Source organism: Bos grunniens, chromosome 17, assembly GCF_055505025.1.
Source record: "Bos grunniens cultivar Pamir isolate PY7600 chromosome 17, Bosgru_T2T1.0, whole genome shotgun sequence".
Taxonomy (NCBI): Eukaryota; Metazoa; Chordata; class Mammalia; order Artiodactyla; family Bovidae; genus Bos; species Bos grunniens.
The window spans coordinates 65,497,007-65,519,078 of NC_141181.1; the positions used below are offsets into that span (position 1 = coordinate 65,497,007).

The following is a 22,072-nucleotide window of genomic DNA, read 5'->3' on the forward strand; positions in this document are numbered from 1 at the left end:
GAGGATTTTCTCTTTGATTTGAAAGAAAGAAATGTTTGCTGCTGAAGAGTGCGTCCTCATACCCTACTCCTCTCAGCCCACCCCAGTTGACCCAGACCCGGAGAGGGACAGAGTCTCATGCTAGCTGCCTGATCTGTCCCCAGAAAGCTCAAGGCTGGGGGAACTGGTCTCATCCTTTGTATCAGTTAGTTGTTACCACAAGCGATGCTGTGTAACAAACGACCCCAAATCTCAGTGGCTTCAGACAGCCATTTATTTAGCTTGTGATGACTCTTTTTTAATATTTATTTATTCGTGTATGTGCAGCGCGTGGGGTCTTCAGTTGCGGTGCTGCATCTTTTTTTAGTTGCAGCCCGGGGAACTCCTAGTTGCGGCACGTGGGGTCTGGTTCCCCAACCAGGGATTGAACCTGAGGCCTCTGCACGGGGAGCTCCTTGTAGCCTCAAGTGCGTGGATACTGTCTGTCTCCGTGTCTTCACCTGAATGATGCTGTTCCCATGTGGGACAACATGCTGGGTTTAGGCCCCTCTGGCTGCTCCACCATTTCCCTTCTAAACCATACTCCCTTTTCTTTTCACCTCAAGCTTTCCGTTTGGCGTCTGGGAGAGTCCACGGGGACAGCTGAGAAGCACTTACACAAAGAGTTGAGGAGGTCCCGACCATCCCGTTTCAGAAGGGCCAGTGCCCATGTGTGCCGTCCTGTTCCATCTTCCTCCTCCTCTCCCAGGCCTGAGGTTCCAGCAGCCTGGCAGGGAAGGGAGGTGAGGGTACAGCTAAGGGCAGGGGGAGGAACTACTTTAGATCTCTTCTCTGTTTTCAAACAGATACTCAAGTTTGAGAGACATTAGATCCATCAATCAGTGAGTCTTCTCCCCAAGTTTTATGATAGCTTCTTCCAAACTCAACTCACCTGCTGCCCCCTTTATGATTTGGACCATATCTGTGCGCTATTATATCTTTACTAGTTTTCTTTAAATCAACTCAGCTTTAAAAAAAATTTTTACTTATTTATTTATTTGGCCGTGCTGGGTCTTAGTTGCAGCATGTGGGATCTTTAGTTGTGGCATGTAGGATTTAGTTCCCTGACCAGGGATCGAACCTGGATTCCCTGCATTGGAAGCATGGAGTCCTAGCCGCTGGACCACCAGGGAGATCCCATAAATCAACTCACTTTTTAAACTTCAAGCTAAGAGCAAGCCAGGATCATTTGCATAAATAGAAAATGGTTGTAGAAATGAATACTACTGTTTTACCAAAGTCTTGTTTCCCACCGAAGCCTCTTCCTGAAGCCTGCTCTCTCACTGTTCAAAAGAGATATAATAAGAGTCTGAGAAGTTAAAGACAGCACCAGACAAGCTTTTCTTCTTGGAGGACTTCAAGCAGGATTGATGTGGGAATGACTTTCTCACTGCACCAACTAAAATTACATTCTGTATCTTTGTCCACATGTTTGGGGAGTGATGAATTAGGATCCCAAGTCTGCCAGCTCCTGGCTATGTGATTTGGGGCAAGTGATTTTATCTCTCTGAGCCTTGGTTTTCATTTTTGCAAACTGGAGGTAGTAATGCCTCCCTTGGGTGTGGATTCCCTGGTGGTTCAGATGATAAAGAATCCATCTGCCATGCGGGAGCCCCGGGTTTGATCCCTGTGTTGGGAAGATCCCCTGGAGAAGGGGAACAACTACCCACTCCAGTATTCTTGCCCGGAAAATTCCATGGACAGAGGAGCCTGGTGGGCTATAATCTGTGGGGTCGCACAGAGTTGGACACGACTGGGTGACTTAACACTTTCACTTTTTTTGGCTGTGGATTCAGTCCTGGCCCTCTTCTTTCACTGGGACCCTCTGGCCCGAGCATCACTAGGAACGATTTCCTGGTAGAGACCTCAGTTTCCCTGAGTTCCCGTCATCTCTTGCTCAGGTTCTCAGGGGGAACTTTGAAACCTGAGAATACAGCTCCTGGAGGAGAACTGGGGGAGGAATGAGCTCTGAGCCCTCTCGGCTGTGAGAGAGCCCCTGGAGGGGGTATGGTGAGGCCATCAGTTCTTGGCAGGAGCAAAACCCACGCCGACTGGATTGCACTGGGTTCTGCTGACTCAGGGAAGGGCTCTCGGGGCTCTGTGCTGCTGGCTTTGAAGCCACTGGAATCACTGAGAGCTTGAGCCCACACAATCAGATCCTCGGAGTCAATCTAGCAGAATTCAGATGACCCTCCAAACCCTGCAGTGCCCTGGGGACTTTCCATTACATCAGGGCGTTAGGCAGGACTCCTCCGGTATCTTCCTGGCATCCTTTACTCAGACTTCTGGAGCAAGCACAGTGATTTCCAGCCTTGGTAGGGGCAGGGCTCCTCCAAACAAAGAGCGCCTCTTATTATGATGAAGAGAAAAATGAGACAGATCTCTCTGTCTCTTGTCAAATAAAGATGGTGTCTGTGGAAATGCTTCTGCTTCATAGGCTGAAGAATCGCTCCCTTTGGCACTGCTGAAATTGTTGAGAGAGAAAATGAAAGGGAACGTCCCCGGCGGTCCAGTGGTTAGGACACCACACTGCCCGAGGGCCCAGGTTAAATCCCTGGTCAAGGAACTAAGATCCTCCTAGCCACGCTGCGTGGTCAAGAGAGATGATTAAGGAACTTGGATTGCAGGGGACTGTTGTAAGGTTATTACACAGAGGAGGCGGCTCATCTCAAGCGCAGGTGGGTGACCTGAGGCTGTTTGGGCTTCTTCTTGTTGGCATCTATCTGCTTGCTGCTTTTTGCACTGAGGATGCTGCTTGAGTGAGTGAGTGAGTGAGTGAAGTCGCTCAGTCATGGCCAACTCTTTGCGACCCCATGGACTGTAGCATACCAGGCTCTTCTGTCCATGGGATTTTCCAGGCAAGGGTACTGGAGTGGGTTGCCATTTCCTTCTCCAGAGGATCTTCCCGACCCAGGGATTGAACCCTGGTCTCCCACATTGCAGGCAGACCCTTTACCGTCTGAGCCACCTGGGGATGCTGCTTAGGGTTCCTGAAATCTTCCCACTCAAGCTTGACCTCCATCAACGTGCTTCTGATGACACTTCAAACATACCAAGGGTCTTCGAGTCCATCTGCACACCATGTGGCAGCTTCCTAGGTTTTCTATTACCTTATTCCGTTATTCTGTGACTTTGTAAAAGTAATTATAGTCCTTATTTTCTGAGAGATGAATGCAGGCTGCATTCTCAGTGGCCGATGTGTTTTTCAAAATAATAGAATTGCTATAATAATATAGTACTGTTGTTTACATATGGTCTTAGTTGAATGTTTAAAACCAAAAGAGTTTGATGAGCTAGGTCAGGGCAGAGATGGCATTCTGCCTCCATCACAGAGTCTGACAGCCCTGGATTCAAATCCCAGCTCTGCCACCAATCAGCTGTGTGACTTTGGGCAAGTGACTCTGTCTCTCGGATCTACAGTCTTCACTTCTGTGAAATGAGGATAACCAAGTTTCCCTTAAGGAGAGGAGTTGGGCATTGAAAGTTTTTCGCTTGCTCAGCATCCTTGCCCCATTCCAGGACCAGCAACTTCTCCCATCTTCTGGGAAACTATATCGCCTACATTATAACTGTAGCCTTCTAGTCTAGATTGCTGACAGCCCCCTCTCCCCAGGGGGACACATGACCCACTCCTGGCCAATCAGCTTCCTTCCCTGGGAAGAGAGTGGCTCACGCTTTCTTCCCGTGCAGCCACAAGCTAGAGGGATGCCAGCCTGGAGCTGCCTGTCACCATGGGTCCTGCGGGTGGGGGAGCAGGTGTGGCTGGATCCAGGTAGTCAAGTGAACTCCTTAGCGCTCCATCTGTGTCCATCTCGTGGCTCCGCTCTCCTCCATGCTGGTTTATACAGGTCCCAGGCCCATCTCTGAACCAGTCATTCTGACCATTCCCGATTGGCTAAGCAGTCAGAAAGTGGCTGAGGGTCACATCCGAAGGGAGGATGAAGGTGCTGCTCCCAAAGCAGGGCACTGGGTCATGATCGGCAAAGGTGACAGGCTGGCTCCAGTACCCCATGGCAGAGAGAGCAGTGTGGAGCTGTGAAGAGACGGACTGTGGGCTCAGAAGTCAGCACGGCCGGAGAGAGAGGCGCGGGGTCGGGTGGGTGACAAGAAAGAAGCTGAAGAGAGAGGTCAGGACTGGGTCTCAAGGGGCCTCGTGTGCCCCAAGTAACGGTGAGGTTTTCACATCAGTGGGGTTATTGCATGAAGGGGTGAGACAGGTCCTTAATGCCTGACCCCACTCCCCGCCGAATCCCCACCCCAACACTGGACCAGCTCTCATTTATAAGGGGACGTTCTCATTGATGGGAAAATGAATACTTTCCAGATTCACCAAGAGGAGGAGTTACAGAACTGAAGGGAAGAGAGAGAGAATATGCACATACCCATTGAAAGGTGTAGTATCTGAGTGATGACCATGGATCCAGAATTGCCCCCAGGCACTTTTCATGAATAGATTTATGCTCACCACAATCCTCGGGGGTCAGGATTACAATAATAATAGCTAAAGTTTGCCTAACATATGCTAAGGGCTTTATTTATACACAGCATCTTAATTCTCATAACTGCCCTCCGAGGTAGGCATTATTTCAACCCCCTCCCCCGCCCCATTTTACAGAAGTTATACACTGAGGTCCAGAGAGATGAGGCGATTTGCCTGAGGCCACATGGCAAGCAAGCAGCAGAGGTGGGATTTGAACCTGGGTGTGTGGTGATTTCATACAACTCTAGCCTGGGCTCTTTTTCTCCTCCTGAGATATTTTCATTTGGTCGTTTCTGGCACAAGGATGATGCTCTCAGTGTCACTGGAGAAGAAGATGGTCCTCCTCTGGACCTCAGTCACGTGGGGCCGCCTGATCACGGGCAGGAGGCTGGCCAGAACTGCGTTGAGGATGGCGGTCACATAGCCCCAGCCTAGCTGGCACTGACCACCATGGTACATGGAGGAGGCTACGCAGGCTTCCTTGGCGAACGGCGAGGCCAAGCTGATGGGGAAAACCAGCAGGCCCATGATGGTGGCGATGGCTGGAGACAGCAGGAAGGAAAGCCGGTGTGTTGGTTCAGGGGCCCTGGGCTGACTTCGCATCCCAGTCCTCCCATCCACTCACTCATCATCCATCATCCATTCACTTATTCATTGGCTCACCTATCCTTGTATCCACCTATCACTCAAGCAGCCTTCCACCCATCTGTCCACCTACTCACCCACCCTTTCAACCACTTTCTAGTCCACTCAGGCTCTCCATTCCTCTACCTATCCATTCACTCATCCATCCATCTGTCCAACCACCCCCTTAGCCCCATGCCCCCCACCAATCCCTGCATCCATCCATTCCCCCATCCGTTTTCCCCATCCATCTAGCCATTCATCCATATATTCAGTATTACATCTACTGATGCATGCATCCATCAGCTCACCCACCTACTCACACACCCCACTCCACGCATCCACCAACCCACCCATCCGTCCGTGTATTCATTCCGCAAAACTGTCAGGGGCTCTGTGGAAGGCACTAGAGATACTAAGCAAATGAACCAGATACCTCCTCACTTTGGAGGCAGTCCCAGCTCAGGAGAGTCACGTGACCTCCAGCCCCCTTTCAGCCACACTTGTCTACTTGGAGTTCCTTGACTGTGCCTTGCTGTCTTGTCTCTCTGTGCCTTTGCCCCTGATGTTCACATTACCCGAAATGCCCTTCCACATTTGGTTAACTTCCTACTCATCCTTTCAGATTCATCTCAGTGACGCCTCTTCCAGGAAGCCTTCCTTAACACCCCCTCTAAACACTGAGTCAGGTCCCTCTTGGAGTTTTTCCTTACATCCTGTGCTCATCCTATTGTGCCAAATATCCACCGAGTTATAACTGCCACCCCCACTAGACACTGTGAAAGCTGATGACAAGGACTGTGTCTCCACTCATTGATTCGGCAAATATCTAGTGAGCTCTACGTGCGGAGCACTGTGTCAGATGCTGGTGATGTCAAGGCAGACGTGTCCTTGACCTCGCAGAGCTGATGTTCTCGTGGAGAGAGATGCACACAATCAGGTAGGCAGATGAGATATTTCAGGCTATAAAAAAATAGAAAGCAAGGCAGGAGGAAGGAGACTCTAAGGAGAGGGGAGCTCCCTTACCTTGAGGTCATGGGAGACCCCCACTGAGAGAGGTATTTGAGCAGTGCCCTTAATAAAGTGGGAGGAGCAAGCTGTGAAGATCTGAGAAGAGAACATTCCAGGCAGAGGGAACAAGCTTGGTGCTTATGAGCAACAGAAAGCAAGCCAATGTGGCTGGCGTGTGCTGAGCCTGGCGAAGCCAGTTAAGAGGTGAGGTCAATGAAGGAATAAGGCCTCCTCAGTGGAGCCTCATGGGTAACAGGAAGTCACTGATGCGGTGGCTTGATCTGATTTCAGTTTTAACAGGTCTCACTTGGCCAAGGTGTGGCAAACAGACTCTAGGGGATAAGGGTGGCAGCAGAGAGATGTGTGAGGTAGTCACCTCTAATCCAGGTGGGAGATGGTGGAGAATTAATTGGATGAGGGTTACCACCGAGTCCTGAGCTAGATCATCCAAAGCCGATGTGTGAATTAGAGAAAAGCAACCCTCTGGGCTTGGGGGCTTTGGAGGTGGCTCAGTGATAAATGATCTACCTGCCAAGCAGGAGATACGGGTTTGATCCCTGGATTGCGAAGGTCCCGTGGAGAAGGAAATGGCAACCTACTCCAGTATTCTTGCCTGGAGAATTCCATGGACAGAGGCACCTGGCGGGTACAGCCCATGGGGTCACAGAAGCGTTGGACACAACTTAGTGACTAAACAACAGAAACAACAACATTTCTTCTGGGCAAACGCAGGTCTCAGCACCCCCAGCCTCAGCTGGATGCCCTTGTGCAGTGCACAACCTGCCCAACTGTATATGTGGTCCTGGTAAAAATGATGCAAAGTGGATGCTCAGGAGAGAAACAAGGAGGACAACTTTTAGGATTGGGGTTGGATAAGGGCCAGAGAGAGTGATGTTAAGGATATCATTCCCTACCCCCAATTTCTGGCTAGTTAAAGGATCAGGAATAGTCTGCAGTCGTAGGGTTTATCTCTGAAATTCAACCAGGAGGCAAGTCTCTGCTTATAGGCTCGCTCATTCATTCATCCATTCATTCCAAAACATGTCTGGAACACTTGTATGTGACATCAAAGTTACCTGCTGCTGCCTGTACCCCTGGCACTGGACCACTGCCCCTCCATGGGCACAGTCCTTTGGGGGCAAGGGCCCAGGACAGGAGGAGAATTGCACTGAAAGCCAATAGGAGCCAGCCTCCAAGGAGCATTGCAGCTGAAACCTGCCAGGAAGAGAGAGAAGGACAGTGTCGACTGGGGTGGGGCAGTCATGCACTCCCTCTGCTTAACTGATTAGCTGCTGAGTCCTCGAAACCCCCCAAGGTCTGTGCTATTATTATCCCTGTTTTGTTGTTGTTATTCTTTAGTCACTAAGTCGTGTCTGACTCTTTGCAACCCTATGGACTGTAGCACGCCAGGCTTCCCTGTCCTTCATTATCTCCCTGATTTTGCTCAAACTCATGTCCATTGAGTCAGTGATACCATCCAACCATCTCATCCTCTGTTGTCCCCTTCTCCTCCTGCCCTCAGTCTTGCCCAGCATCAGGGTCTTTTCCAATGAGTCGGCTCTTCACATCAGGTGGCCAAAGTATTGGAGCTTCAGCTTCAGCTTCAGCACCAGTCCTTCCAATGAATATTCAGGGTTGACTTCCTTTAGGATTGGCTGTTTTGATCTCCTTGCTGTCTAAAGGACTCGAAGAGTCATCTTCAGCACCACAGCTCAAAAGCATCGATTATTCAGCGCTCAGCCTTTGCTATGGTCCAACTCTCAAAGCTGTACATGACTACTGGAAAAACCATAGCTTTGACTATATGAAGAAGCCTGGTAGGCTACAGTCCATGGGGTCGCAGAGAGTCGGACCCGACTGAGCGACTTCACCTTCACCTTCTCTTTACTGAGTACCTGCTATACAGCAGGGTCACCAAGAGAGGCACCTTTGTACTGGTTTTGAAGGCTGTGTAATCTTCCTTAGATGGGCTTCCCAGGTGGCCTGGTGGCAAAGAATCCACCTGCCAGTGAATGTGATGCAAGAGTCCCTGGGGTCAAAAAGAGTCAGACTGAACTAACCACACACACAGGCTTGCTTAGAGGTGCTGAACTGGGCATCCCAACCCATTGTCCCGATTGTGGAATTGGTAATTTGCATCAAAACAGAGACTTTCGACATCTTAGCCGTGGTTTTCAAACCTAGCGGTGCTTAGAGGGTGACCAGGCAGGTGTGTACAGGTTGTGCACTGCACAACTCTAGGAGCTGGGAGTCAGCACAGAAATGCCTATTGATTATAGTAATTCTCCAGCAGATGGCCGTACAGTGTCCTGAGGAAGGGGCACCATTTCCTAATTTGTATAAAGGCACTGCGTGGGCCAGCAGCTGCCTTCAGAATCATCCTGGGTGTTTGCTAAAATTCACATTGCCAGACCCCACCCCATACCTACAGAGTCAGAGGTTGGAACGGAGGTGGGCAGAACTTGGCTTTTTTTTTTTTGCGCTAATGCATTTGAGAATGCCCTGCTCCTGAGCCCTCAAAACTGCAATACATTGACAAGACCACGTCTTACCTTCCAGGCAAAGTCAGGAATGTCATCCAGGGACTGGAAGGTCCCACAGCTCTGGTTCCAGCTGTCACCCTGAGGCCAGGAACAGTAGGTGAGGACACCGAAGGAGAAGGTGGTGGTCTGGAACCAGGCAGGGGAGACAAGGCTGATGGCCGAGATGCAGGTGAGGGAAAGCCCCAGAGCTGCCCACACACTGCCCACCATCAGGGCATGTCAGTGACCTAGGAGTCAACAGACAAGATTTGTGGAAGGAGGAAAATGGGGTCTGGAAAGGATGTCCCCATTTTCCCCACCAGCCAGGCATCTGGTCCTGTCTTTGGATCCCAGGTCATTAGCTTCGCTTTGGCCTGGGACGCTCTGGGAGGTCTTCATAACTGGGGTGGAGCTCTTCCCTAACACATTCTGGAAGCCAAAACTCCAAATTTTAGAATAAACGTTAGTGCTTACACAGACTTTGGCACACAACCAGTCCTCCTGGGAAATGAACATCACTGGTCCATGCAAGCCCCCTCTCATGTCTCACTCATTCATTCATTTATTTCTTCATTCATTCACTCTGCCTATCGAGCCTTGCAGTGTCCCTAAGGTCTGCTTCTACACAGAGAAGGGACCTTTCTCAAAACCACACACAGATGCTGTGTTTCTAGCAACCACCCTGCTCATCGGCTACCTCCTCCCAATCTCTGACCATTATTTAATGTTTCTCTTTTTGTTTGGAGGTATTTTTGCAAAACTGATACTGTTCAGTCTGTGTGTATTTTTCATGTATACAAATGGCATTCTTTATTGCTGTTTAATGTGTTGCCACAGAGGTCAGGTGGCACCTGGACTCATCCTTAAATGTCTCTAAATCATAGGATGCTGAGTTATTTAGTTTTCAATTCTTCTTCAACCCTTCAAGGAGCAAGTTTCTGTAAGAGCTGCAGGGTCTTAAACACCCCCCAATCATCTGTCAGTCTCCTCTGTTGGAAGACGGGGAGCCTTGAGGAGGCAACGGAGTCTAGTGAGACTTGGGGGATGAGGTTGGACTTTTCTTTTATTTGTTGGAATGGTTTTATTCTATTTATTAGTTATCTATTTGACATTTAAATTTATGTTAATGAGAAATCGAGTCGCTTTCAAGTTTGGTCTTACCAAAATAGTAATAGAGTGTTGGAGGAGGAGGCTAAGGCAGGAAGGTGGTTTGCTAATAGCCAAAGTCGTCACTGATGGTCAGAACCAAGGTCCAGAAGGGCTGAGGCAGCCCAGAGGCACCGAGTGTCAGGAGCCACTGAGCCAAACAAGGACATAGACACGGAGCTTCCAGGACCAATGCTCTTCAACCTTGGGTTTCACTTGGGGACCCTAAGCCCAGCCAGCACGTTACACTTGGCCAGAGTCCTGGGCTTGGAGGCCAGCCAGTCCCTCTAGCGTTTGCCAGCTGTGTGACTTGGAGCAAGTTACCCCGTCGCCCTGGGCCTCGGTTTCTCCATCTGTAAAAGCAGATTCTAAATCCAGGGGGCAGATAGGGTTGGGTTCGATCACTGAGCAGGGCGATGAGGTAGAAAGAAACACACGAACTCCCCGGGGTGACCTTGGGGAGGTCATCTCTCTGGAAGTGGGGCCAGCGGGGTTGTTGTGAAGGTTCTTGGGGGTCAGATGCAGCTGTGTTGCAGGGAGATGGGGCTGAGCTAAGCCTGAGAAGGGAGGTCGGGGTTAGGTGGCACACACACTTTATTCCCAAGCTTAGAAAAACTTCATGGCAGCCAGCCAGCAAATGAGATGCAGTGCCTTGAAGTGAGGGAGGGTGGGTTTGTTTTTTTGTTTTTTGTTTTTTTTTTCCCTCCACTGAAATCAGCCTCAACTTTGGGGTTGGCAGGATCCCGAGGGGTGTAATTCCAGCCAGGAAGCTGGGGAGCCCAGAGCAGACTGAGGCCCACGATTTTGCCTCTCTCTGGCTGCCCCAGTGCCTCTCCAGGCATTTCTGACCTTGAAAGGAGTTTTGTTCTCCAGATAATATGCTCAGTGTCACCTGGGAAAATCACACCAACCATCCAGGTGCCCAGAAACTTAAATGAGGCATTATAACCCAAAACCACATCCGGCCGGGTTCCAATTAGCTGGAATTCACCTAAGGGAAACTTGAAAGGGATTGGATATTTTCTCCTCCAGCTCAGCACTTTGCTGTTCAAGGCAGTTGACAATTTTCTTGAGCACTCATCAAGGCCCATTCTAAACTCTTTCAATGCCTCATTCGGTTTAAGCCTCATGGTTCCCCCATGGTAGGGTAGGTACTACTCTTATCTGAGTTCCCATTTTACAGATGACAAAAAGAAGCCTCAGGAAGTGAGCAGTGGACCAGGGTGTCAAACTCAGGGAATGGAACTGCTGACTCTGAGCCCTAAACCCAAAGTGATATTAAGGAATTCGTTTAAAGTCAAATACCCTAGCGTTTTTCAGGGGCTACCCAGGGTTAAAGTTTGGTCAACCCTCTCCCCTGCTCCAGCCAGGGAGCGTGGATGGGCTCAGGGGAGCCATAGACAGCCATGGCAGGAGGGGACCTGAGACTTGGGAGTTTAGAGGTGGCTACTAGTGTCTTACTATGTCCTTATAAGTCCCTTTCTCATTCTGGCATCCATGTGTCCTCATCCGTCAATTGGAAGGAGTTGATCATTCATTCATTCAGCTTTTATGTGCCCAGCCCTATGAGACTTTCATAGATATAGCAGGGAACAAAACATCATGCCTGCCCGCGAGGAACTTCGGGTTTGGAGGGCAAGACAGAGAAACAAGAGAGAACAATATGGTCCATCTGTCCATCCACTCAACAGATTTACTGAGTATCTCCTATGTTCTAAGAACTATTCTAGTGCTGGGGATTTAGTAGTGAGGAAAACAGACAAAAACAACTGTCCTCCTGGAGCTTACAGTCCCATGAGAGAGAGAAACAAAAAGGAAACTTTCACTTTTCACTTTCATGCATTGGAGAAGGAAATGGCAACCCACTCCAGTGTTCTTGCCTGGAGAATCCCAGGGACGGGGAAGCCTGGTGGGCTGCCGTCTATGGGGTCACACAGTTGGACACGACTGAAGTGACTTAGCTTAGCTAAGATGCCTGATGTAGGGACTTCTCTAGAGGTCTAGTGCATTGGGGCTCTGTACTTCCATTTCTGGGGGCACAGGTTTGATCCCTGGTCAGGGAGCTAGGGTCTCATACGCAGTGGGCAAGGCCAAAACAAAAGGATGCCTGATGTAATAAGTGCCACAGAGAAAAATGAAGCCAGGAAGGGACATGGTGAATGGATAGGGAAGGGTCATGGAAAGCCTCGTGAGAAGGTGACCTCTGCAGGAGCTGAGGGAGGAAGCCGTGTGGATCTATGGGGGAGGAATATTCCAGGCAGAGGGCAGAGCAGGTGCAAAGGCCCTGAGGCGAGCCTGTACTTGGCATGTTGCAGGAAGCAAAGAGGCCCCCGTGACTAGAAGGGATGAGGAAGTGGGGAGAGTGGGAGGCTTTGTAGGCAATGACAGATCTTTGGCTTTTAATTTCTGAGTTAGATGGGGATTCTGTGGGTGGTCTTGAGCAGAGGTGGGACATGACTTGTCTCAGTGTTTTAAAAAGGTCAGCTTTGGCTGCTGGGTGGAGAAGAGGCAGAAGAGAAGGCAAGGGAGAAGGAACAGGAAGCAATTTCAGTGGGTCAGGTGAGAGACAGTCAGTGGGTCGGATAGAGAAGAGACAGGGAGGGCAGGGGCAGATTTGGGATCTATGTTGAAGGTCAAAGGTAGGTCCAGCCAACCGGATTTGCTTATAGACTGGACTTGGAGTGTGAGGGACGGTGGGGAGGCAAAGATGCCTCCAGGGCTTTTGACCTGGGCACCTGGGATGGGCGAGCTGTCCTTACTTGAGACGGGGAAGCTGCGGGAGGGGCTGGTTTGTCAGGACAAGGGAAGCTCTCTGAGCGTGGTGTAGCCCAAGTGAAGTCTGAGGTGTGTATTTCACCAAGCCATCAATCAACGGATGCAAACAGACACAGCGTCACACCAGGGGACCGCCCAGGACGCCATCGGGGGCAGGCGCAGAGCAGGGGCCCCTGGGGGCCAGGCGGACATCCAGGCTGGAATCTAAAGACGCGCGAATCGGGGTTGGGGCAGGACGCTGAGCCGCACTCCTCGTCTCATCCTCCCAGCCACACAGCCTGCTCAGCCCTGGCTGCTCGTGAGTTTCCAGCTCCGGTACAAGCTGGCCGTGTGCACTGGGTCAAACTGTGATGTAACATAATGACTCCAGCTTTTGTTTCCCCGTTGCAGTGGACTGAATGTTTGTGTGCCTCCGGATTTGTATGTTGAAATTCTACCCCCAACGGTGATGCTGGAAAAAGGCGAGCCTTTGGGAGGGGAAGAGGCCATGATGGTGGACCTTCCATGAAGCTTAGAAAAGAGACCCCAGAGACCACCCTCGCCCCTTCTGCCGCATGAGAATGTAGCAAGAAGACAGCCATCTGTATACCAGGAAGCGGGCTCTCACTAAACACCAAAATCTCCCTGATGTTGGAATTCCTAGCCTCTGGAACTGATGGAAATAAACTTGTTGGTTATAAGCCACGTAATCTATGGCACTTTGTGTATAGCAGCCTGAATAGACTAAAACATCCACCCCCAGAAGGATGGCTACATCCTAGACCAGGGGGACTTAACCTTTTGGAGGTGATGGAGTCCTTTGAAAATATGATTTAAAAGCATAGCTGCATTCTTTATGCAGACTTACTTGTACTCACACACACACACACTACTGTAATTTCAGGGGCTCGTGGACCCTTAAAGCTCATTATAGCTCCTGGACAATACTTTCCTCTCCCCCTAGTCTTGACCTCACCTCCCTCTTTTCTCCAGACTCACCTACTTCAGGTCAAGACCCTCCAACGTGGCTACTTCTCAGGCTCCAGTTTTGAACGTAAGTCTGTGACCTGGTGACAGGCGTCCTCCCATCTGAAGGAAACAGTCGGGCTGGTGAACAAAGCCCAGGAGCATGATAAGCTGGCCTGTGTGTGTTTCCTTCCCAGTTTCTTAAACTGACAGCCTGTCACTGGGCTGCTGGGTGAGCTGGGCAAAGAGAGAAAAGCCAGCCCCAAATCAGAATAGGGTGAGGGTGTGGTGTTTCCGGGATAGAAGAAGGTGTGAATGGGGATTAACCAAGATTAAATGCCAGGTGTTAAAATTCCTGTCATTGTGCTCTCTGCCTTTCTGCCTTGGTAGTTCTAGTTGAGGGATATTTCTCTGGGATCTGAATATCCACCCTGCGGGCTGTGAACTTCCAGAGAGTAGGTTCCGGATCTGAAAAGCCTTTATCCAGTAGGTGCTTGTCTTGCCTTTTGCTGTAAATGATGGAAGTGCAACTCCAACTGGCTCAACAAGAAACGAGAAATGTGTCAGCTTACATAACTGAGAATTCTGTGGTACAGCTTCAGACACAGCTGGCTCCAGGTGAACAAGCAGTGCCCCCCCACCCCCACTTTCTCTCCATCTCTCAGCTCTGTTCCTGCCGAGGCAGGTTTACCCTCAGGCAGATTCTCTCTCACAGTGTTGGCTTCCGGTGCCTCCAGGCTCAGCTGCTGTGGCTGCTAAGTCACATCAGTCGTGTCCGACTCTGTGCGACCCCATGGACAGCAGCCCACCAGGCTCCCCTGTCTACGGGATTCTCCAGGCAAGAATACTGGAGTGGGTTGCCATTTCCTTCTCCATTGTCTGAAAGGTAACCAAAGGTAATTAACCCTGGAGAAAAGAAAGCTCTTCTTCACACACAGTGGCTGCAATTCCTGTGATTAACTCTCACGGGACAGACATGGGTCCCATCCACGAACCGAAGACTGTGGCCAGGGAAATGGGATCCTCTGATTGGCCGGACCTAGGACCTGGGCTCAAGGGTTAGGGGTCGAGGGTGGGAGACTGGGGATGAGAGCAGGTGTGTCCTGACGTCCACCACACTGGAACCCCACGAACGAAAGGCGGGGAGTGGGGTGGTTTCTAGGAGGACAACCAGGGTGCTGTTACAGAGGATGGGGAAATGGATGCTGGGCAGGTGAGAACAAGAGGCATCACTCTGAGGCCATAAATGCTGACACGACAAATGAGACAAAGGGGAAGCAGGAGGATTGAGACTGAGACTCAAGTCCTAGCTCTGCCACTCACTCTTAGTGTGGCCTTAGAGCATCTCTGCTTTACTGGGCCTTAGTCTTTCCACTATAAAATGAGGGCGTCTGGAATACACCAAGGTTTTGGAGAGATGATTGCCAGGGTTTTTTTTTCCCTCCCACTCAGTCATATATTAATTCTCTTTTTTCTTTCAGTCAATATTTGTGGAAGGGCTTCGGGGTTAGTCTCAACTGGATCTGAATCCCAGTCTGATTTCTGTCAGGTGTGATTGTTGCACCTTCTCAAGTGTGCTTAGCTGTGTCCTTCCCGGCCACCCAGCAGCCCTGGACGCCATCCAGCCTCTGCTCGCCTGCCCCCGCAGGCGGCCTGGGTCAGACTGCTGCAGTTCGGCCTGGGTCAGGCGGCCTGGGTCAGACTGCTGCAACCACTTGGCTAGCTCGGCCTGCGGTGATGAGGCCTGAGTCGTTCTGCCAACAGCCCCAGCTGTGGTCCCAGCCGACCTGGCCGGAGCTGAGGCCAGGGCTTGGGGCCAGGGTTCTGGAGCCTCCTCTCCTAGACTCAGGTGAGCTTCTGGGTGCAGAGATGGTTTTCCTCATGGCTGCCTGGAGGCGTCAGTAACACAGCTCAGACACGAGCAGTGGTTGGGTCCAGTGGTCACTAATGGCAGAGGGGAAACGGGACAGGCCAGCAGATGAAGTTCTTGCCCCTCATCCCTGCCCATTTCACGTGGCTTCCCCCAGAGATGCCCTGAGTGGTGGAACTCCTGGTCGCATTTTCTTGAAAAGCTGTGGCCAATTCAGTCAAGAACGTCTTATATTTGCCCTCCCTCCTTCTCAGTCTCACAGTCCCTTTTCCTTCACTCTTGTTAGGCTGGGATTACATCCCCAATAAGGCATTAGTTTGTTAATCTTGCCTCAGGCTCTGTTTTCTAGGGAACCCAGGCTGCGATCTTAGCTGTGTGACTTTGAATGATTCACTTAACCTCTCTGAGCTTCAGACCCTTTACCTGTGAAAAGGAGATAATAGAGCATTTCTTACAGGACTGTTGTGACGTTTAATGAGACAGTACAGGCGAAGTAGTTAGCTCAATAAATGACATATTTCATTAGTACAATTTCCGTGAATGAGGCACAGGACTGTATTATGTGAAAACATTTATTCAACATTGAACTTCATGAGTACTTATTGAAGGTCAACTCTATTTCAGATATTATGCTAGTGTTTGCTCCCAAGCTCACAGTCTAGAAAGTGAGACAGAGAAGTGATTGAGCAATTATACAACAGGGTCATCAGTGCCCAGTTGGGGCTAGAAGATTCAGAGGCTTTGGCATGGGGGTTGGGGATGGTAGTCAGGGATGGCTTCTTAAAGCTAAGATCTGAAGGACACGTAGTAGCTATAGATGATGGGCAAGCGGAGGGCACAGTATTCAGACAGAGGCCATGGCATGGGCAAAGGCCTGGTGTTGAGAGAAGACATTTCAAAGAACACACTGGCTCTCAGTCTCAAGAAGCAGGCGAGTTACAAGAGAAACAAAATGAATACGCACCAATGAAAATATGTGAATATGGTCTTTGCCAGGGAATGTGTGAGTTCTAGAGCTATCCTGTTCAATGTGGCAGACAGGTGTAGCCATGTGTGGCTATTTAATTAAAATTAAATACAACTAAAAACTTAGCTCCTTGGTCACACTGGCCGAAATATAAGTGTTCAATGGTCATCTGTGGCTAATTGTTGGAGAGTGCAGATATAGCACATCCCTCTCACCGCAGAAAGTTCTGTTGGACAGAGCTGCCAAATCAAGACAGACTTTCTTGAGGAGGGGGCAGATGATGGCAGAGAAGGAAGGAGTCCTGGGAAAGTCCCTGGGAGGCACTGTCCTCTCTCCTTGGGAAGAGAAAAGCCAGGACTGTGAGTAAGGGGTGGGGTGTTGGCTCTGAAAACAATGTACAACCTGACACCTCTTTGGTAAGGGTGTAATCGCTGGGTGTGTACTGGCTGGCAGCCTCTGACCTGGGAGAGAAGACACAGGAATGCAGGGAGAATCTGCTAAGGTGGGGCTGAACCAGGAAGTCCCGCCCCTCCTGGGGCCAGGAGGACTCTGGGAGTTGTAGTTTGGCACTTTTGGGACCCCCCCCCCACCCCGCCACCTCAAAGCCCGATGTAGGTAGATGCACTGACACTGGGTGTGAGCTGGGCATTTCTTGGGGTGCAAAATTGGGAGTGGGCTGGCTAGGGCTGGGGCCATATCTGGGTTTGGGGTTTCTGTGATGAGTGGTAGAAAAAGGACTGTCTTCTCTCTCCCCCACTTAAGTTCTGGGATAGAGAGGAGATGCCAAGATGGAGGACTAAGCTAAATGGGCCCCTGAGAGACATCCAGTTTCAACAGAACCCTCAACCCACACATTCTGGTGAATTGAGATTTGCCCAGAGAGACAATAAGTTCCCATAAGGTTAGGGGGGAGAGGTAGCAGTCAGTACTCTATAAACTGTTGGTTATTCATGCGTTTAATCCAATTAAGCACAGTATTTTCTGAGTACATACTATTTGCCAAGTCCTGCCCTAGGCACTGAGAATCAGGAGTGAAATAAAGACAAAAGCTCCTGCTTCCAGAAGTTCTAGAAAGGGCAGCGAACTATAAACAGGGACTTGCCTTTGCTGATATAATACACACATAATGGAAAAACCCTACTTTAAAGGTGGATTTTGAGGCATTTTTACTTTCTATCCAACTATTCTCCCTACCTTGAAGATACCACCCTGGGCATGGTTGTCAGATTTACTTTTTATTTATTTGTTAACATATTTATTTATTCGGCTGTACCAGGTCTTAGTTGCGGCATGCAGAATTACCAGTTGTAGCATGTGGGATCTTTTTTTAGTTGCAGCATGCAAACCCTTAGTTACAGTATGTGGGACCTAGTTCCTAGACCAGGGGTTGAAGAGAAGGAAGGGGTCCTGGGAAAGTCCCTGACTGGCACTGTCCCCCCTTCTTGGGAAGAGAAAAGCCAGGGCTGGGAGTAGGGGGAACACGGAGTCCCAGCAACTGCACAACCAGGGAAGCGCCTGGGAGTCGTATTTAAAAGCCACTGAGTTGGATCCTACTGACGACTGTTCTCCAGACATCCAGCTGATACAGATTATTCTAAGCTGCAAGACGTCATAGAGCCACTACCTCACCACTTCTGGGTTCTATCACCGGGGACAAGTCTCCTAGGGAGCCTCAGAATGCTCCTCGATAAGATACGGAGGTGCTGATCCTTGCTGCAAAGGTGCGGATTAAAAGAAACAATGGATGTGATGTATCTCCTGTAACAAGAGTCCCTTCTTACACACACACACACACACACACACACACACACACACAGAAGGACAGATAAGGGAGCTCCCTGCCAAATCTCCTGGAGCCAAACAGCATTACATTCTTTTTTCTTTGACTTCACTGAGGTCCAACTGACATTTTTAGTTATTGTCTCCATACATTTCCTTCCTAAGGAAGGAAGCACGAGTCCCAAATGCAATTCAACTTATTTGTGCAAATACTATTAACAGTGTCTGTAAGCTCTATGAAAGTCTGTATCACCAGTGAAGTCCCCACCGGTATGATGGGTCCCTGGCATCCAGCATACTGTAGGTGCTGAATAGAAACCTATGGAATGAAATGAGTAGAGTAAAACAGACATTTTATCGTTCAGGAGAGACTTCCTACGATTCTCTCAGCTTGTCCAGAAAGTCTCTATTCTGCTCACCCTTCATCCCCCACTTCAACATAAGGCCGCAGGGATGATACGCACTGTAGGTACTCCAGAGGAAATGAGCCGCCCCGGGTGCGAGTCCCCTGCTCGCCGCGAGGAGGCGCGAGCACTACGCACAGACCGGGCTCGCTCCGGGCGCCCGTAGCCCAAACGGTTCAATGGGCGAGGCTCTCCCGAGCTCCCAGGCTGCACTAGGCTCTCGGGCGCAGACCCGGCGGCGGTTCGCGGTGTGTGTTGTGGGTGACTCCCGGCCAAAGCCGGGGTCTAACCCCGGCAACGCAAGCAGGCATCACGTACAAATGTTCTGAGTCAGGCGAGGCAGGGTCGGGGCTCTAGGGCCAGGAGCGCTTCCGGGAGGAGTTTCGGTGGAAACTCGCGACCTCTGACCTGCCGGACCGTCCCCCCGATCCCGGCGCCAAGCGAGAGCTCAAGTCCGCGGGCTGAGCTCCGCCCCGGGGCCCTCCGCGCAGGCGCCGCCGGCCGCGGTTCCCATGGCGACGGGGGGCGCTTCCCAGCCCGAGGCCCCGCCCCCAGCAGGCTAGGCTGCGCGGGGCCGCGGGAGGCGCAGGCAGGTGCCGCGGGCTGCGGGCAGGTGGCGGCGCGGCGCGGACCGGAGGCGGCGGCGGCTCTAGGGTAGGTTGCGCGGCGGCCGCGGCGGATCGGGGCCGGCCATCAGTCCCGTGTCCACGGCCTGTGAGGGGATAGAGGAGGCGGTGGCCGGCGGTGGCTGCCAAGTTTCTGCTCCGCTGAGGCCCCCGGAGAAAAGTTGACAAAGTTAGCCTGGAAAGAGGTGGGGACCTGGTGGATCTCCCCGGGCTCTGGATCTCCGAGGAAGGGGCATCCCGATTTGAGAGCCGGAAGGTCTGTCTCTCCAGACTTGGGAGTGGAGCCCGCGGGAAGATCCAGCGCTGGGCAGCCAGTGGATCCCGCGCCACTCGGCTGGGGACCTGCGAGTCGATATTCGGAGTGGATCTGGAGCCGGTGGCCCGGGGTCCTATTGGGTCCCCAGCCTCGGGTGACTGTGGACGGTGATTGGAAACTGGGAGCTAGTTGATCCCTCTCCCCTGCCCCCCACTGGTCCGAGCCTTGGAAGTGATTCCGAGAGGAGACCTGGTGGCCGGGAACTGGGGGATCGTTGGAGATCCGGGCTACTCAGCCTGCGACTGCTAGGATCTGGACGACCGTGCGGGTTGGAGGCCCAGGAGGTGGACACTGGGAAGCGGGGGTGCGGATCGAGGCGGAGCCGGAGGCGAAGGGATCCTGCTGGCAGCGGAGGCGGTGGAAAGAGCGGCGCTCCGGGCCCCGCGGGCTCCGGACGCGCCCTCTCCACCGGGCCTGCGCACCCCTCCGCTTGCCTTCCCAGGGCAGAGGCTCCCTGATGAGATTAAGGCTCAATCCCCCTGCTCCCCGGCAGGCTCGGCTGGCTCCCACCCCGCTGGCGGCGCCGCCTAGGGCTACAGGCGGGGCCCTGGGGAAGGGAAGCGGCGCGTTGACCCCCGACCCGGGCCCGACCTTTCCACACCCTCCTAGCAAGCACCCGGCGCGTAGCCGGGGCGCCGCGCCCCGAAACCCTGCTTCTCCTCTGGTCCGTGGCGGGTCCGTAGTGGCGTGGGCGTATGACCTGCGCGCGCCACCTGGGTGGCCAGGGCTTCCTGCCCGCGGGACTGAACTTTCTCCAGGCAGGAACTGCCACTACCTTTAGGAAAGGAAAGGACTGTACCTGTTGCACAAAGAAAGTGGTTTTTCTTTGCAGCTTCTTTGTGACCTTGGACAAAACGCTTAACATCTCTGAGCCCAGATCTCCCTTCGGGGCACAATGGAGTGGGGGTGGGGTTGCAGTCCTCCCTTTTCTGGGTAACTGGCGGGATTAATAGGTATAAAAGATGTGAAGCAGGTATGGGCTGTGTAAATACTCGTGCACCCTCATTCTGTGGCCTCTCCTCTCCCTTGTCTCATCCCCTGCCGCCTCCCCTAGGGTATCTGAAGGAAGGTTCAAGAAACTCAACTTGCTGTCTTTTTAAACTGCAGGATTAGAGAGATATTTAACTTGGTCTTTCTTCCAAAGGGGTTTAATTGCCCCTCTGATCCCCCTTGCAGAGAGAAGCTCTGAGGGTTTGGCTAATCAGTAACCTGGCCATTTGGACAAGACTTCTCCTTTGGCCCAAGTTTTCCTTTGCTAATGCATCAGAGCTCCTGGGCAGACATGCATTCACCCCCAGACACTGACATCTCACCCCTGGGACAGTTCCAGAGGGAGTTGTGCAGACACTCGTTGAGGTCCTCATGGTTTTAGGGGGAATCTTTTTGAAAGGACTGGCATGCTTGACAAGGGTGCAATTATCCTAGAGAAGTACAGGGTTTCATTCAATACTGTGTCTAGGTACGTGAGCGGCTCTTTGGTCAACTAGGGTGTGTACTGAGCACTTACTATGTGGAGGACACTAGAAATGACGAGACCCAGAGCAATATAGGATCTGTCCTTCTGGCTTGCAGTCTAGGTATGAGCAATCAACTTGCCCTGTAGTTGTAGAGACAACTGTACTGATTCTTGATGCTGGGCGTACAGCCCTCACCCCAGATTCTGGAGGTGCCCCACCCGTTTTGAAGGCCCTGGGGGTTGGTTTTTATTCAGGACTGATCTTGGCAGGAGAATGGAACAGTCCACTATCTTGTCCTGAGCCTTTCTCCCCTCTCAGCACCCCCAGAATACATCTCTAACCAACTCAGAAAGACAGCCCCAAAGGGAATGTTTTAAAAGGGCATTCATTCATTCATTCAAGAAATATTTCAAGACAGTGTGTCAAAGAGAAGGCTAGTGGTCACACCTTTAAGGGGCAAAGTCTATGTGAAAAGAGGCAATTGTCTGGGAGGAGGGGCTGAGGACTTATGACCTGGGGAGGGATGGAAGGCGGGGAAGCTTTCTTGGAGAGCTGGTCTACAGTGGGGAGAGGATGGTGCGCTGTAAAGAGAACAGAAAGGCCTGGACAGAGGAGGGAGTGTGGGGTGTTGGCAGGAGAAGCTGGAAGGGGCCAGGTCAGCTATTCCCAAGGATATGGACTTTATTCCAAGGCAGTGGGGCACTGTGGAAGTTTCTCTGGGGGAGAAGGATGGCATCAGATGTGTGTTTTGGGAAGCTTGCCCATCTCTTGGGGAGGTTGGATGAGGGTGTGCCAGGAGGCTGGAGACTGCTCAGAAAATCCAGGTGAGGGGTGACGATGGTACTGAGCTTGGATAGAGACAGTGGTCAGTGTCGTGTTTAGAGAGCTGCTCAGTTGAAGACCCTTTCTGGAGGCCAGGCAATCAGTCTGGAGAAGGAAACCCCCAGGGGAAGTGGCCTAAATATTTTGAATATCTGTGTTTCATCCCATTCAGCACACCTTCCTGTGCATCAGTTGTCCACCTGCCCTGGGAGGGTCATGAAACTTCCAGGTCCTCCCGGGACTTCACCCTGGAACGCTCACCACCTTCCTATGGGAGGAGGTAGGGCTTGTTCTTCCCGATTTACAGATT

General features: G+C 51.5%; 2 protein-coding genes across 5 annotated transcripts in view; one reads left to right on the forward strand and one right to left on the reverse strand.

Annotated features, from left to right (window-relative positions):
• Positions 1–4,525: 4,525 nt before the first annotated feature.
• On the reverse strand, positions 4,526–13,758 carry LHFPL7 (LHFPL tetraspan subfamily member 7). Of its 2 annotated transcripts, none has more exons than XM_086346033.1 (4): positions 13,555–13,758; positions 8,686–8,802; positions 7,210–7,348; positions 4,526–5,040 (listed from the first exon to the last, which is right to left on the reverse strand). In XM_086346033.1, the coding sequence occupies exons 3-4, from the start codon at positions 7,334–7,336 to the stop codon at positions 4,778–4,780; spliced, it is 390 nt and encodes a 129-aa protein (XP_086202159.1). In that variant the 5' UTR covers positions 7,337–7,348; positions 8,686–8,802; positions 13,555–13,758; the 3' UTR covers positions 4,526–4,777. The 2 variants fall into 2 exon arrangements, with proteins under 2 accessions (XP_086202159.1, XP_086202157.1); XM_086346031.1 differs by having other exon boundaries at positions 8,686–8,903.
• A 5,316-nt stretch (positions 13,759–19,074) lies between these two features.
• The window catches only part of KIAA1671 (KIAA1671 ortholog), a 185,324-nt gene continuing 182,326 nt past the window's right edge, over positions 19,075–22,072 (forward strand). For 2 of the 3 annotated variants that reach the window (XM_086346035.1, XM_086346038.1), the window contains exon 1: positions 19,103–19,195. The gene's annotated coding sequence lies outside the window, so the exon portion shown is untranslated. Of the gene's footprint in view, positions 19,196–22,072 lie in introns of all 3 variants that reach the window. The other variant, XM_086346037.1, reaches the window with a different exon arrangement.